General features: G+C 44.3%; 1 protein-coding gene across 4 annotated transcripts in view; it reads left to right on the top strand.

Annotated features, from left to right (window-relative positions):
• The first annotated feature begins 9,080 nt into the window (after positions 1-9,080).
• The window catches only part of NEURL1 (neuralized E3 ubiquitin protein ligase 1), a 144,960-nt gene continuing 136,452 nt past the window's right edge, over positions 9,081-17,588 (top strand). For 3 of the 4 annotated variants that reach the window (XM_053984309.1, XM_053984308.1, XM_053984306.1), the window contains exon 1: positions 9,209-9,296. Coding sequence is in view for 1 of the 4 variants with exons in the window: in XM_053984304.1 (XP_053840279.1) it covers positions 9,212-9,296 (85 nt within the window). In the remaining 3 variants the exon portion in view is untranslated. Of the gene's footprint in view, positions 9,297-17,588 lie in introns of all 4 variants that reach the window. The other variant, XM_053984304.1, reaches the window with a different exon arrangement.

Genomic DNA, 17,588 nt, shown 5'->3' with positions numbered 1-17,588 from the left:
CCACCCCTCTGCTCCTTGAGGTTTATCTGCTGTAACAGGGCTTTGGGTATGGGCCTTTTCCAAGAGCTCTGAATACCCCTGAACTGTTCTGTGTTAAGATCTCCTGGGGAACTCACTGTCTTGGCTTTGGTACAGAGACTAAACGTGCTGTTGTAAATTAATCCCTGTGCCTTCATCAAGATCTCTCATGGCCAGACCCCCATGTCCCCCCTTGTGTCTTCCACTCCCTTCTTGTCTGTAAACCTCATTACATTTTCACTTTTATTTAGCAGAGTCCATCTCTGCAGAGTAATATGCTGTAGTGACTCTGAGGGGCACAGAAAACATTTGGTGTCCACATCAGAAACAACGATGGAGTGACAGCATAGGTGAATGTGGAACTTCAGAGAGTGCTGATCCCTCCCTGGCTTGGTCTCAGCCAGAGTCCTCAGCAGTTAAAGGCTTTCTTGCCACCAATTTCCCAACCATGAAGCATCACCTTCAGCCCAGCTCTGTGCCTTTGACCTGTTTCTGGTGTTTACCTGCACTTTCCCAGCCATCTGGCCTTCTCATTGTCAAGAACCACCCTTGCTCCTTAGAACTAAATCATCTCTGCATGATTGAAGATGATTTTGAGGGGAACCAAGCCAGCACCCAGTGGCTGCAAAGCAACCACAAACTGGCTTCTCTGGCCCTGGGTGCATGCAGCACCCGGATCTGACTTCACTCAGGTGTTTGCTGGCTTACAGCCTTGGCTCTCCACCCTGGGCAGCAGAGCAGAACGGTTAAGCCATATAAGTGTAAGGCAGGGATTGCATTTTGGGTTATTTCACACTATCACATTCTCAGTCTCTGGCGTGCTCACTGTGTTATTGCCCGTGTGATCTGTTAGCTAGACATGCACTCTGGAAGTAGACAGAAGCCTTGCAGATCCAGATCTTGCTATTGAATTCCTTCCTAAAATGAGGATAGATTCCACCATAAAGGTTTTTGACTACTGCAGAGATGGAGACATTGAAGAAAAGAGCTGTAAGAATAAAAGCAAAAAAAAAAAAAGAATAAAAGCAAAAGCTTTGGCAATTGGCCTTAACTGCTAGCAAGGCTGTAATTAGGGCCTTGACCTGTTCCATTTGTGCAGAAGAAGGATAAATGATGGAACTACAATTCAAAAATATCTACTTTGCCTTTTGGATCAAACAGAAAAGTATCTAAGAAACTCCACTGACATGGAACTTGCAACTCAGAAAATTCAGACTGGAAGTTGAAGGATTTAAACTGACAGTCATTAAAGCATTGCAAAAATTAGCCTAATAGTGTAAAAGCTTTTCCTTTGTTTGCAGTCTTAAAATTAAAGGGAAATTTGTTCCCTAAATGTCTCAGAGATGTTGAAAATATTGTCAGTAATTCAGAGGCAGAGATGCAAAATTTCCTTTTGAATCCAGTAGCTATAACTCATGAACAAGCTTTTAGAAGAGATAATAATGTCAGGAACATGTTGTCAGTAAATGAGAGCTGAAAATCTATATCTGCTCATGAAATGAATAATGATGGGTGCTGCTCAGTTACTAGGCTGTGATGCTGCCTGCAGGATTTCGGTGACAGCGTGAACAATGCGAGTGGTGCCGTTTGAATTGGAGTATTTATTCATATGGAAAGGGAATATTTAGTCCTTGCATCCCCATTTATCAGAGCCCAGTGACAGTATCTGATTTCATATTGTGATCTGTTTTGCAGACTGGAAATTCTGAGAAAAGAACAGATCTGTCAGCAAGATTATTCAAATAAGTGCTGTTGGGGACTTGTGTTCTCTCCTGTTCCTCCCTGGTTTAGTTGAGCATTTAAAGAGAACAGTTTTGAAACTCATTTTAGCTGATCCTAGCTGTTAAACCAAAATTAAGGCTAATATTTCTCTGGGGGATTAGTCCTCACTGCTGTGACCAGATTGTATCCTTGGAAAAGGAAATAGTTGTGTCTGATTTGCTGAATGCAGCAGTTCATGACATTCTTCTGGTGGGAAGTGCTCCTCATCACGATGCTCTACAAATTGAGAGTCAGTGGAGCTTTATGGTACCAAACTTGACATTTCTGAATTTGTGCTGGCTGGCTCCCACCATTTGCATCAAGGAGCAAAGAGGAATGGTGACTTCAGATGCTATCAGCAGGCTACACATCCAGTGCCACCAGCAGGGCTCTGTAGAATGGCTAGAGAGAGCTATTGCTGCAGTTTCCAGGTCATCTTTTTGAGATTCAGCCAATTTCCTAGCAATCAGCCTGCAACTCCCTGTGTGGACCAGGAGGGAATTAATGAGCAGTCTCAGACTTTCAGGGGACTTCTGAGGGTGGTGTTCAGCTCCAGGGACTACACAGGGCCTGACTGACTAGGATGAGAGCTCGTCAGGAGGACAAGTACTGAACACATCCTGTTTCTATGGCCAGTTTAAGGATGAGTCAGATGTGGGAAGACCATCTTGGTTGGCTTTTTGATATTGTTTGTGTCATTCTATGTGGTGGTGCTGGCTGTGTGCAGGCTCTGCAGACTGTGGAAGACTTGGAAATCAAAGCCCAGACTTTTCTTATTGCTTTAAGTTTATTTGGAGTTTGTAATCTTTGGCAGCTGTGAAGATACACTGCTATCCTGGAACCACATGGAGAAAGGAAATACTGACCAAATACACCAAAGCTGTTGGATGCCTTTGATAATCTAACCCACCATTTAAGGTATTGAGGATGTCAAACACATTTAGAGGTTCAGACTAACATCCTTAACATCCTTAACACACTTCCCCTTTCTCTAACTCATCATATTTAGTAAATATTTGTTTTTTTTCCCAATATTCCTCAAGCATGCTGACTTCTCAGCATGATCTAAAGTTGGCTTGCAATGACCCATTTAGAAATCTGGGCACCTCCACTGTTAATTTGCACAGTAAATTCAATTAAGAGCAAATATTTTGATGCAGAAATAGGATATGAGATTAACCCTGGCATCTGTCATCAAAGTCTTGATATATCCCTCCTTTAACTTACAGCCATTCAGATCTGGAAAGAATGTAGGATCTCTTTTAGAAGGCAAATATCCCTCAGAGTCTGTGCTCTGCTACAGTGGGCTGTCTGCCACCTCAGTAGCAATATCAACCATCTTGACAGAGATATGAAAGTGAGACTGAAAGGAAGGTCCATTGTCTAAGAAAAAGTTTCAAGGGAGAAATTCCCCAAAAGTTAAGTGAATAGGAACAAAAACCCTGCAACACTGGTCAATCTATGAAGGTGGCAAACTCACTGTAAAGTGCTAGGGAGAAATCTCTGGCTCCTATTGCTGGAAGTAGGGGTTCAGGCTGTCTGACAGCCAGTGAAACTCCAAAGGGAAGATCAAAGGCTTGACTATTAGCTGTACTAAATTCCTGTTAGATTTCTCTTCTAGATCAAAGGACCCTTAAAATAGGGAGGAGCTGATTCCCCTGGAAATATCCTCTGCTCAGTACTGGCCTTTCTAGTAAGCCCCAGCTTAGTGGTGAGATTTGGGCCACTGGGATGTGGCACAAATGTGCCCCTTGAAACTTTCTGCTATGGGAGGAAGCAGACTTGGGGTTGCTCTGAAATACACTTGGGGCTCAACAGGCTTCACTGAGTTTCCCAGTAGGAGGAGCATAATAGACTTGAATTAAAAGGTACTTAAACCCTCTTCATGAAGGCATTGCAAGAGTATAATTGTACTTTCATGTCTGAGCTCAAAAAATGTGACCAGTGTATGTGGAAGAAATTAATATTTTCTAACCACCTGTTTGTTCTCCCGTGGCTTTTTGGTTTTTTTTTTGTCTTCAGATGATTGTCTTTGAGCATAGCTCATAACAAATACCTAGGTAGCACTTTGCAAAATGGCTGCTAAAATATGTAAAAGCCTCCTCTCTAGTGAATCCACTGCTGATGAATGGGAGAACTGCAAATGTAAAGGTCAGAAAATAAACAGAATTAATCTAAAGCATCAAGATGGCTGCAGAAAGCATTTTCCTAGTCTGCACACTGTACAGCCAGTATATCACAAAAGATGGACACTTCTTTCCTGTCCCACTCATATAAAACAAGTATCTACATTTCTTAAATAAGAGATGACATGAGATTTAGTTTTCTCAGGGAAAAAGCATGAAATTGGATGATCACTTTTCATGATGGCTTTTTTGACTGCTGTCTGAGACTAAGCATCTTCTGAGGCTTTCTATCTACAGATCTTTTTTCCCTTCTTCACTTTAACCTATTATCTCTAGAAGTGTCTTTGCATACTCTTCTCGTTGCTGCTGTGAAATCTGTTGTCTTGTTAGACACAAACACAGTTGTTCAGCTGTCACTGAGAGTGGTCTCTTGTCATCCTGTCCTATTTTAACTCACAAGGCCGAATTTGCTTCTGTCCCATCTGAGTCTTACATCCAGTTTTCATAAGTTTCCAAGGTGACAGCAATGGGGTAAACCTTCCTGATGCAGTGGCTGCAGGGTATTTCATTTTCGTATGATGTGTGCCACATCAAGAATGCCTGTTTCATTCAGGCAGTTTAAAATACACAAATTAGGGATTAGCTCAACAATTAGATGCAATGAATATCTCCCAGATGATCTTTTCTCCCTGCAGCATGCAGATCCATACATTTAATGGATAGGTGTGTCTTTTTCTTCCACATCTGTTGAAGTTCTGATGCCAGGCATTTAATTAAAGCAATTAAAGCAACAGCTTTTGAGATCCTTTTTCAATATATAAGGGAAAGAATTAGATTAATGGGTATGTGAAGTCAGCAGGGCTCACTCGGATCAAACCTTGCTCTGGAAGGGATGTACGGCACATTTCTATTCTCAGACCCTTTGATGCTTTAAGTGTCACATTCTCAGCACTCTCACTTGTGTGCCAGTGAGTGGTCCAGGCTGCTGGACCCCATGAGTTTCAATCCCAAAAGGGCCTGGCTAGTGCCCACTCACTGCTTTGTGTTTTATCCTGTGACATGTATTCCCTGGGTTGCACCTCCTACTCTGAGCATCCTCTCAGAATATGAATTCTGATGTGTTTGCCCACATTTCAGGGAACAGTGGCTCAGGCTTCATCTCTACTCCTGTTCTTCTGATTCCTCACAGGAATCAGAACATAGGCTTTAAACAGGAAACAAACAAACACGCACAAACATAGGCTTTAAAAAGGGAATTTTTAACTACATTTGTTTCATTGCTGCACAGTGCTTCAGAGTTAGAGACCTTTGCAAAATACCCAGAGTCCTTAAATGCAGGTGCACTCATCTGACCTTGCCCCTTTTGCAGTCTGAAAGCACCCCGGTGTACCCAGCCTAGCAGCTGGTTATCTGCCTGATCATCCAGCACGTAGATCCTACCCTCCAGCCTCTCACAAATCCTCCTCCACATCCTGTCTCTGTGGTCTTTCACATATGCCTGAGCTGAGCAGCTGCAGCTCATCCTTCTCGGGTGGAGAACTGATGGGTGATTTCGTGACTTTTGTTCCATGAGCAGATGTGACTGTGCAGAACCTTTCTCCTTGTGTTTGTCCATAATTATAATCACAATGTTAGCTGATACTAACTTCAGATGAAATTAATGGTGTTGCTGCATTGTCTCCATTGACTTCTAAGCACAAATTACAAATTGGAAGTCAGGTGCCCATGCACAAATTCAGAAAGTGGAGAGGAGTTTTATATCACTGTAAACTCATCCTGCTCTGTCCCACAGCATGCTCTGCACCAGGTCCCCACTACCTGGCAGTGCTGGTACCAAGGAATTGCATGTCTCTAATTAGCCAATTCAATTGATAACACTAACACACAAGGAAAGTCCTGACTTGCTGGTGTGAAAGCCCTGCAGTTTTGGCAAGCTGTTTCAATGCTCCCTGTTGCTAGAGCACAGGAGAAAGGCAAAAACCCAGAATCAGTGTGATCCTGTTTTGTCTATCAAGGGCCCCTGTGATCACAGAGCATATTTCTCACCCTGCTCAACATTTTTTGCAGGAAAAGCTGACATAAGTTGGAAAGGACAGCAAGCAGCCCCTCCCTCTCACTCCTTCTCCAACCAGTATAAAGGAGCAAATTCAAAGATAAAGTGAACCAAGGTACAATCACAACAACCCCGGTGCTGTTTTGCATTCGTCCCCATGGTGTCAGCTGCAGGCTGCTGTGCCAGGCAAAGCAAAGCCCATCCCTCGTGGTAGCTGAACATGTTGCTAAAGGAGGCCTGTAAAGCTTCCTTCTTTCACTGATGGAACTATACTTCACCTTGGTTATCCAGGTTGAAAGGGGAGGTGGTTGAGCACAAAACCCACCAGCCATGTGGGATATAGTTTAATATTCACACTATGGCATCGAGGTTAAATTGGTGCCTGGTGTCTAAAGCTCAGGGTGGATTTGGTAGAAGCAGAAAGCACGTGGTCCTTCTGGGAACAGGTTCCCCACGAGGTGAACTATCACACAAGGCACAGTTAGAGCCTGCACTCACATGTGTGAGTGCCTGTCATTTAATGGATGACTGCACAGAAATCTCTCCGGTGCTTTTACATGGATGTTCCCTATGCCTCCAGTCCAAACCCGGTACCTTTCCTTTTTCAAGATCTCTTTTATACAATGGAAAGGTGCCTCTTTCCATTACAATTTGCCTTACATTGACACCTCTTTCTGCCACATTAAACATGAAACTTCCCAGAAAACTGACAGTCCTTGCTCAAGATCTCTTGCAATTCAAGGACAGGCAGAGAGAGAGATTAGAGAAAAAAAATAGAGAAATAACAGGTTTTTTTTTTTTTTTGGTTGGTTTTTTTTTTTTGTTTTTGTTTTTTTTTTTTGTTGTTGTTGTTGATTGGAGACAATTAGGTTCAACAGGATGGAAGGTATTCTATGATGAGGAGGTGGAAGTGCCCCTCTAAGGGCCATTCCAGTCTTGTGCCACAAATCACAGAATATTCACAGAGTTGAAAGGGACTCACAAAATCATCAAGTCCAATTAAGTGAATGGCCCATACAGAGATTGAACCCACAACCTTGGAGTTAATAGCACTGTGCCCTAATTAACTGAGCTTGTCTCAGGGTCATTTGTTTCTTTTTGGGCTCACTGTAGTGAGCTTGCTGGAAATATAGTGTTCATATTCACAAAGGATCTAAACAAAGATGTGACTCAGTCTCACCTCTGCTCTTGAGCTACCTGCATGTGGAGGCAGCTGGTGGAACAACATGGGGCCAGAGGAGGACCCAGTAGACCAGAAGAGCTGAACAGAGGGCTCATGTTTGAGCCAGACTTCAACACCACTCTACCACGGCTTCACTCTGACTGGTGTGGTTGTTCCTTTCTATTTCTGAGAGAATGAGAAAGGTTGCAAAAAAAGTGGACATCTCACCTGTAGTGCAATTAAAAGCTGGGCAGTTCAGTAATGATTCTTCACCTTGGCTCTGTAGATCATACATATCAAAAAAAATCCTCATCGGGATGTAAGCATCATATTTTGGTTGAAATTCTCAATATTTCTTATAAAGTTTTGTTATTTAACCTCAAATAACCTTCCCCTTCTCATCTGAAAGATACTTGAGTGGTTTCAGAGAACAGGGTCTCTTGGCTCTCTGGTTGAGGAAATTGCACCAGTAGCTGATTTCAGGGTGAAAATATTCATATGTGGTTCTTGACCAGGAAGGACTTTTCTTACATTTACTGAGAGGAGGGAAACTGGAGGGTGGAGGCAGATGGATAGATTGGCAAAATCACCTTTTGAAAGAAAGCTGAAAATTAAATTCTTGTTCTACAGAAGGAAGGACAAAGCCATTTTACAGCCATGACATAGCTGAATGGAAGATGTCCTCAGCATCCACTAAAACTCTAGATGAAGCTTATAACCACGTCTTCAGAGCCTGTAGTCCTCTTAAAAGACACAGGTAATATAATTTTTAACAGACAACATCAGCTGTGACTTGATTTTACTGTGGTACCAACTGAACAACTCCAGGTCTTGGGTTGTGGCTGTCACAGGAGAAATTCCCCAGTGGCCAAGGTGCTGCTGGGGTGAGGACAAGGGGAACCTTCCCATCCTGTATAGCCATGGCTGCTTTTGTGGAGCACCTCACTGGCTCCAGGGTGGGCAGTGAGGAGCCACACGTGTGGCAGTGGACAGGTGTGGTATTAACACAGGACCTTCTCTCTAAGGGCAAGAAAATGAGCCACGTGGGCATGTCCTGGGCATGTGTGAGTAATTTGTGTTTGTGGCACTGGAGCTGTGCAGAGGCTCTGAGGGCTGCAGCCACACGGGGCAGTCCCAGCTCATGTGGGATGTGTTTGTATCACAGCAGCTTTCAGAGGACACACGTTCAGGCAGTGCCCCATGCTGGTGCTTCACCAGTATGAGCTTCTGATCCTTCACAGATCTGCCCGTGAAGTGTTTCCCTTTATCCCATCTCTATCCTACCCTACTTCCCTGAGCTTGACTGGAACTTTGCTTTGAGCCCCTGGCTTGAGTAAAGTGGTGGCTGCAGGCACACACACAACTTACTTGGGTAGGTCAGGGACCAAAAAGAGACCTATTTGTCCCTCTGACTAGCTGCCTACTTGTCCACTTGCCCTAGGACTATGCTAGTAGCTGGTTGCCCATCTTTGCCTTCCCGAGTGTGGCTCTGACATATTTGTATCCATGAGAATCCTAACTGCTTTAGGACAGTTGCATCCCACCACAGCCGGTCTGCTTGGATGAGTGTCCATGCATGATGCAGCTTCTTTGAAGCGCCTGGATTCCGGGCTTGGCCACAAATTTCCTCTCTGGAAGAAGGAGGCTGGGGAAGCGGGTTTAGGGCCAGCAGGTGTGAGGGAGGTCCCGGGTTGGTAATGGAAGGGAGTAACGTCCCTGACCCTGCGTCTGCCCCTCGGGGTTCGTGGTCCTGGGCGTCCTTGTGCTGGCGGCGGGGGTCGGGAGAGGCTCCGCGTGTCCCCACCTGTCGCGCCAGCGGTGGCACATCTGGGCGGGGCGGCGCGGCCCCCCGGTGGAACAGCTGTGTCTCCATGGCGACGGGCGCGGCGGGGGGGCCGCGGTGCCGCCGCCCCGCCCCGCCCCGCCGAGCCGAGCGGCCGCGGAGCCGAGCGGGGCGGGGGGCCCGGCGGGCGGGACCGCGGCTGCCGGCGCCCTCGGAGCCAGCGCTGCCCTCCGCCATCGCCGCCGCAGCCCCCCGGGGAGAGAGACCTTGCGCGGTGCCTCCCGGCCCGGCCCGGCTCGGATGCCGCCATGGGGAGCCGCTTCTCCAGCATCCCCGCGCTGCCCCGCGGCGGCCAGGGCCGCCTGCACCGCGCCCGCCACCACCGCCTCAAAGGTACGGCTCGGTCGGCACCCCGAGCGCCCCCGGCATCCCCAGCACGCTGAGCATCGCCCCTGAAGGCGAGCACGCGCGGTATCCCGGGGCACCTGAAGCAGCCCGGAGCGGGATGGGTGCTCCGGACACCCCGGGATCGGATGGGCACCCGGGCAGGACACAAATCCTGGGTGCCGCAGGGACCCCAGTTTGGGATTAGATCCCTGGGTACACATAGCATCCACGCCGGGCAGGCATCCCGGACACCTTGGACAGGCTGTGCTTCCCGGGGTAGGACGGCTCCATGCCTGGCACCCCGAGCCCTCTCGCGGTGTGAGCCCCCTGCTCTGCTCGCAGCGCTGTCACTTCTTCCCCAGCAGTGCCCCATGGGCGGCTGATGTCTGCAGGGGTCTTTCCAGGCAAAGGTACCCCAGGAAAGCAAAGGACAAAAATTTGGGGGAATAAGAGCGCTAAGAGTCCCCGAGTGCTTCTTGGTGAATGAAGGCTTTGCTTAGGTGTCTCTTCTGAGGGCTCCATGAATGTGTGTGTGCAAGGGACTGTCAGTCCTGTTTGGAGGAGGGCAGGGAGTATTTGGGGTTCCTTGTCTAGCTTATATGGCTATTCTGTTCCTCATAAGGATGCCATCCCTTTTCTGAACTCCTGGGGACCTGTTGGCACCAAATGGGATAGGGGTGACTTCTGTAATCTGGACAGGAGAGCCTGCCAAAGGTCTGCTCTATCTCTGCTCTTTTTTATCCCCTTTTGCTGTAAGTTGGGAGGGTGGTAGCAGAAAATAGCCCATCATTCATGAATGCAGTTTTCTCGGGCAGCAGTACAGACATGCTGTGTGTGTTCAGCACTACCTGGGTACCTCTTCCCTAAGGTCATTTTCACAGCCAAAGACACTTGCTAATGGGGGTAGAGGATGTCACACATCTCTCTGTAAGCAGGGAATGAGGGAAGGTGCTGCTCTAACAGCCATTTCAGATTATAACTTGTTGCAGCTTCCTCTATGTGTTGCAAAATTTGCAGCCACCAGCGTGGAAAATAGGGATGCTGCTGCTCACCCTCATTTTTTGCTGGGCTTTTGGATACTTCTTTGGCATGGTCTAGAGGACTGGAAATGGTTAATGATGAGCTGGGCAACTGGTTGTTATAGGGAAGGATTTTCTGATACTTGCATTATTCTTCTGCTGAATCTCTCTGCCCCCTTTGTCTGTACTTGTCTGTACAGTTGTGTGAACTGAGGATGGTTTTATCATGGCTGTTTCAGTGGCCATGCAAGGAGATGTTAGGAATGCTCATCACTCTGTCACAGACGAAGTGAGAAACTCAGCCCAAGCAATGGTGGTGCTTCAAATTAGACTTGAAAGGAGGGGGATGCTGAATCCTAAACAGTGAACCATCATCCTCTATCAGTGCAAACATGAAGGCACACGCAATGCTGTAGTTGTTGGTATGCAATTGTAAACTGCCAGGGAGGATTTGTCTCTTTAAGACCCATGCTGTTAGTTGGAAGTCTTTCTGGAGCAACCTTAAGCAGATAAGAATTTATAAACTGAAGCCAGAAGGGACACTGCCACTTAATCCATTAACAGTGGCTTACGTGAGATTTGGAGGATGCTCTGTATGAATCACCTGATTGGGGGGGGGAGCAGTGAGTTGTGTTTTAATGACACTTTGTTTCTATATTTCTTCCTTTAATTTACATTTTAATTATTTTCTACCTGTGCTGAGGCAGCAAGCAGAAATGTTCTCAAGATTGCAATGCAACAGAGCACTGAAATAATTTTTATTTGGAATAAAGAATGAACAAGGCATTGCCTTTGTTATAAAAACTAAGCAACTGCCAGGGACAATATGTGCCTTTTCTGTCTTTTTTGAAACCAGACTGCCTTAGGTCGTACATTTAAATGCAGAATAAACAAGTCTGATTGCATTTGACGGGTTTCTGTAAAATGGACTCGAGGCATAGCAGTGAAAGTATGAATGTCACACAGTTTTATTACATATCTGCCATTAACATTTTGTAAAGTATATTTTAGTTGAAGGTCCCCTGTTGTTCTTCCTTCAGTGTCTGGCTTAGTGTTGGGGATACAGAATTTTTATAAGTTGGCCACCATCTAATACTTTCTTACTCTGTGACAACCTCTTCTTGACCTGGTGCCAGGGTGATTAGGGCTCATTCTTGCTTGAGAAGAAGCTATGATTGCATGGTTTCCTAAGGTGGTCTGCAGACTTTGAATTCAGTCCCTGTACCTTACAAGTTCATCTCACCTAAGTAAGAAGTAATATCTCTGCACGTGGTAGAGCTGTCGCCCACTTGCGCTGGAAATTTTTTACGTCTTTCTCTTAGTCCTGCTAAAAATGGTCACCTTTAGTTACATAAATCTTCTGTAGACCATGTGATACTTTTGGTGTTGAAGGCATAAGACAGAAATCTCACGAAGACTGACATGGCTGGCAGAATATTTGCATTGCTTTAGATGGTCGTGCAGAAGGAGGAGAGCACACAACTTGATTCTCAGGCTTCAGCTGCAGTTTTAAAACCAGGTAACTGAAATAGGCAGGTCTTTATGAAGGTATGTGCAAGAGCAAAGCTGGAACCCCAAGATGATGATTTTTAAGTTGCTTTTGAGTAAGGTAATATTTTAAAATCTATTATGTCCAGCTGTTTATAAAAGCACTTCACATAACTGTTCACTAGGAACCTCTAGACTCAAGGACTTTGGAATTATCTATTCCAGAGCAGTATGTCATCTGGATTATGAATCTGGACTTTGGTGCCATAGTTGTGCCTACAGGCTTTGGCTGTTTTGGAGACAGTGAAAACTGAACTCCTCCAGGACTGCAGGTGATCTGATGCCACAGTCCTGATATGGCTGTTAACCTTGAAGTCCTGGCCAGTGGTTGGAAGGAGGCTTTCACTTGGTGATATCATGATGGGGAGATTGAGGTGAGATTATTTTCAGAATTCCTGTGAGTATTTCCCTTCCCATAACCCAGATGTAGTTTGTCAGGGGTGACAGAAGGTGATCCTTTGTGTACTTTCCTAATGCTATGCAAAAGATTATGATTATCTGGTAACAATCTCCTTAAGGATGCAGCCAGATGAACTCCAGGAAATTTTTGCTGTCCACCCTCTCTGAAATATGGTTTGTGATAACTATCAAACAAGGTGTGTATGGCTGTTTGGAGGGAAGCCAAGTGGGAAAACTCCAGCTGTATCTAATCTGCTGAATTCTGAGATGAAAAAGATCAGCCTTCTCATCAGTGGCTCTATGTACTGTTTATTTAGTTGTGTCAGGGCAGTCTGCATTGAGCTGTTCCAACCAAGGAGACTTATTTCTCAAGAGATGGAACCTCAGTTCAACCCCTCTCCCTCCCTCAAGGTTCTTCCAAGATAGTCTATTCAATCTCCTCTATTAACTATTTTTTCTAATCCTAGTGTAGCTCATTAAGTTCCCCTCCTTGCTTAGTGTTACATCTTCCCAGTCTCTGGCTTTTGCATTCTTTCCTTAGGTACTGCTCAATCTTGCTGGAAGTGTTTAACTCTTCCTCCTGTGAGGTGTGGGCTGTGTGCCCTGTTTGGGCTGTGGTGTAGCTCCCATATGTGCTGGTCCAGGATAAAGAAGTTTTTCTAGTCCTTGGGTCAGAAGTGAGACACAAGACTTGTATGGAGACACAGGACTCCTGTGCTCCATGGATGTGTAGCTCTTTATCTTCACTTGTCTTATGTCCTCGGCTTCAAGAAGGCTTAGCCATTGCTGTAGACAGCAGATCAATATTACATTGTAAAAGCTAAGAAGTATTACTGTCTTCTCTCTTAAATCCTTTCCTCCAGCCTCTTACTCAGGTTTGGTACTCTTTCTGAGCCCCTCTTGCCTTGAAGAGTGAGTGGCAGCCAGCAGGATTTCTTCCTGGTGATTTTCTCATAGGTCAATGCACCTATGATATTTTTGCAAAAGAATGCATGTGCAGTATTACAGAAACAGGCCCAGCTGCCAGGAATTCTCTTTTCAGCCCATTACTCATGGGCTCTTCTTTTTTATTTGTATTACAGTGGCATCCCATCAAGATCTTAGTCATGTTGTGCTGGGTGCTCCTATGGTTGCCTGTACTTACTGCTCATTCATCCAGATAGCTTTTACTCATGGATCTGGGAGATGTCTGTAGGATGATTTGGGGTTTATACCTTCACATGAAACAGTATCACATGAAACAGTCTGGCACCTCAACAGAGTAGTTCTTAGTCCTTTCTTTTGCTGGGACACCTGCAGTGAGGGTCAGCAGTGGTTTGCTGAAGGGTGTTACCACCTCTCTGGCTGCAGCCCCCAGACTGGCAGCCTGTTGTGCAGCACTTGACCAAGAAGGCAGAGGCTTTCCTGCTTTCCCTTGCCCATTGAGGGTACCAGTCAGGATTACACAGTCTTGCATTTCTGCAGTTGCTGTTCCAAACATATCCCACTGACACATAAACACGTCAGACTTTTTCCCCATTTCCCTGGTGCTTTATGAGTTTCTGAAATACACGTAGAAGATAGTAATCTGGCTGGTGTAGGCATTTCAGTAATTGTACATTGTTGAAAGACTGTCCTGCTGCCAGCTCCATTTTGTGCACTCACTAGATAAAACTAAGGGGAGCAGCAACTGATGGTCATAGGGCTTAGAAGTTGGGGTGCATCACAAGCATTTTTAGGCATCACCAGCAGTGCATTGTGGGGATACAACAGTGATACTGTGAGATAACCTCAGCTCCCATTGCTGTCATAATTGGTTCTTCTTTGAAGTATTATATTATTTTCTTCCAGCCTTACAGTGTCAGAAGTTCCATCATTCAAGGCTTTGAAGGATGTCTCCTGTTTCCTGCCCTTCTGCTTTTACTCTGTCCAGGGTATGCTTGTCTCCCTCTGACCTGTCTGGGTTGTGGGTATAAAGTTTTTTTCCTGCCTGAGGTTGTCAGGTTTGTATGACCTTCTCCCAAGCACTAGATTTTTTCCCAAGCTACTGAACTTTGATTTATTGCATTTAAACTGCCTAAAATTGCTCAGTGTTCCAAACACAGCAATTTATTGATCTTACTTTTCCTTTCCTATTGTCTGTTTCATAAGGTGATGAAACCTGTTGGTGAAGCAGGTACTGCTGCAGCTTTTCACAAACTTCCCACTAAATCATGTGGTTGGTTTCTTGCCCATGGGTAATTCTCTATATTTCTCAAGTGCAAGAAAGTCTACTTTTGAAAACCAGTAGGGGCCAAAACCTCAGCTGGATGATTAGTGCCAGGCTCATTAATTAAATAACGCAAATTGAGTACTAAAAATTATAAGGGAAGCCCAACAGAGGAAAATAGAGGCCATTAATAGATGTGTAAATGTGTCTGTATGTGTAGTTCTGGTTTTTCTCCTTCCAAAATCTCAGGAAAGATTCAGAAGAACTGGAAAAGATTCAGAGGTGGGCAACAAGGATAGTCATAAGTCTGGATTAATTTCATATAAGGAATGATTGAATAAACTAGGACTCTTGTCTCTGGAAAAAGGGACAACTAGAATGGAAAATAAAGAAAGTTAAAGCAAGTAAAGAAGGGGCAGAGCTTCACTGTTCACTGTGTCTTCCAGTAAAAGAATTAGGAGGACATAAAATGACTGTAGCCATCTGCAGTAGGTAGTTGCTCAGTAGAACTCATCATTGGTGGATGCTACAGATGCTAAAATGGGTCCACTTTTAAGGGAGATTGGAAGAAGTCATGAAAGAGGAATCCTTTGAAGTTTGCGACAGACAAAGACCATTTGTCCTTCTTATTTTGACTTCCCAAGGGCATCTTCCTAAGGCTACCTGTGTTTAGCTGATAAGCATAGTGCTAAAATGAGAACTTAAAGCTTCAGTGAAAGGTGCAGCTGGGTTGTTCAGACATTGCAGTGGTAGATGGAGGGATAGAACCTGCTCTGTTGTTGGCTGGTCTCTAGCTGGATTCATCCTCTTTATCATAAGCATCCCTGCCTGGTTGTTTACAGGGTGGTTCATTGCCATGTTAGTGTCAAAGTCATACACAGAACATCCAGGCTTTATTTGGGAGGCAGAAGAGATTGTAACCAGGTCCCTGTACAAGCTTTCTTGGATGTGGCTGTGTCTCCTGCACACTGTGATTTTGACAAATACAGTTGCTTTTCCATTTGTGGGCTCTTTTTGAGTAAGAGAAAGCAGGTTCTCTCTGCTTACAATGACCTCCTAATGACAGAAGCCTAAGTAGCCCTTGCTTAATTTTGTTTCCTAGACTGTTGAAATAGCAGGTTTTGTGGATATTCCCATATCTGGGAAGATTTCTAATACAGTGGCTTGGAAGATTTCCGATTTGGCAGCTGTTCTTTCCTACTGCTGCTAGGATAATTGCAGGAACCAGCTACTTCTGCATCGCTGAAATTGTTGCCCATGGCAAGTACGTGGGTACATGTTGTTTTACTTACAGTGTGTATGTTCACAGTGGCTACTTATTTCAAGCTGGGGATCCACATGTGCTCTGACTTGGTCTGCCTTGAAAGTTTAGGACATCTGAGTAATCCAGTTCTGAGCTGTGTCAAGGAGTGGGCTCCACAATACTTGTGTTTCAGGATTGTCTTCATCTAGAAATGGTTGATCTAAGATTAACCTTAATCACAGCAGTGTGCAGGTGCTCAGTGCTGTGCTGCAAACTGCCAAATCCCAAAGTAGTTTCTCACTTTAATCACAGCACCATGCAGGTGCTCACTGTTGTGCCACAAATACCAAAGTAGTTCTGGGGATGAGAACTGAATTTTCACTGAAAGTTAGGGTCTAACAGTGGTTAAAACTTTTGCTGTGAGTGTGACATATCCATAAGCTTAGGCTACCTTTTGGCCTGGCCAACCAGGGCATTGCTAAGCTGAGTAGCTGGGGAGGAGGGCAGACACTTGGATACTTACCCATACGAAGATCTGGGTTGCTGCAAAACTGTGGTTAAAATTGAGGTGGGGATAGGTTTTCATCTCCATTTGTTCATGGGGAGCTTGAGATGGTAAAAGGGTGTTGTTAGAAGATGCTAGTTCATGTTTACACTATTGGTTATTTAGCCTTTCAAGTACAGGATTAAAATAGGATTTTGTTTTAAAATTATAGGGCAGAGGATGCCATGGTGCTATTATGTTTATACAATCCTCCATTAGTCCACCTCAGTTCAACTTTTTGCTGAAGCATAGGGAAGGAATCTCAGCTCTCAGAAAACTGTCAGGTTAAAGTCTAGGGCTGTTCTATGCAAAATTTTGAAAAGTAAATATTAATAGTTTTTTGTCAGCCTCAGAGATAAAATTCCATGGCAGGTTTTTTAGTTTCAAAAAAACCCACTTGATGTAATATTTTTTTTTAACAATAACAACATTTTAGTAAAAATTTATTCTAAAGTACGGACATTACTTGTGGAGTCTCCCTCCTCTGTTGTTCCTTTGTATTTAGTATTTGAGCTTCACACTGGTAACACTGACACTTTCCAGATGTTCCTGCATGGGTGTAGGCATGGATTCACTATTGACTTAATCTCGTAATTTTCATGATATGACCACCACTAATCCTATATCTAGCACCAATGCCTGGGAAGATCTGTTCATCAAAGCAGTGACTGGGGTGCTGTGTAACTAACTGCAAGCAGATCTAGAAACAGAGCTTATTTACCATCCAGGTTCCATATTTTCATCAGAAGGTTAGTTCAAATCTCCTCCTTAGGTGGTATCTCTTTAATATAGCATTAATTGTATTGGTATTACTCATGATTTCTTTGATTTGGGTAAATGGTGCCATTATGTTTCTAAATATCTATCTATCTTGCAAGATCATTTTTGTCTGTGATGAATGCCTATATTTTATTTACTAGGCAGGAATGGAAGAGATGGTTTCCCATAGAAATACTGAGTCATTGTAGAAGACAGGATACAAATAACTGTAAATGGTGCAAACAGAATCTGTTTCTTACGTGAATGAGTCACTTCAATAGATGTGACAGAAAATGGAAAAGACAAAATGTTCCTCACTAGTTGATTATGTTCATCAAATACAGAAAGGGGAGAAGTAGTTGAAATTTACTTTCTTTATTAAAAATGCAATAAAAAACATAATGAAGGACCTCTGATATTAGTGCTAGATTTCTACATTCCTACTCCTGTTTCTGTGTATCATTTAGTGTTCTTGTTTTAATGGTATGACCCCTCAACAATCACATCTTTAACAAGCATGAGATAAAATAAAGGTGCAAAAATTTCTCCCTAATTAAAACCATGAATATTTTTTTACAAGGTTTAGAGTTGAGATGCT

The sequence above is a fragment of the Vidua macroura genome, chromosome 8 (genome assembly GCF_024509145.1).
Source record: "Vidua macroura isolate BioBank_ID:100142 chromosome 8, ASM2450914v1, whole genome shotgun sequence".
Lineage (NCBI taxonomy): Eukaryota > Metazoa > Chordata > Aves > Passeriformes > Viduidae > Vidua > Vidua macroura.
Note: the sequence above shows the minus strand (reverse complement) of the source record. Positions and strands in the feature narration are given on the sequence as shown.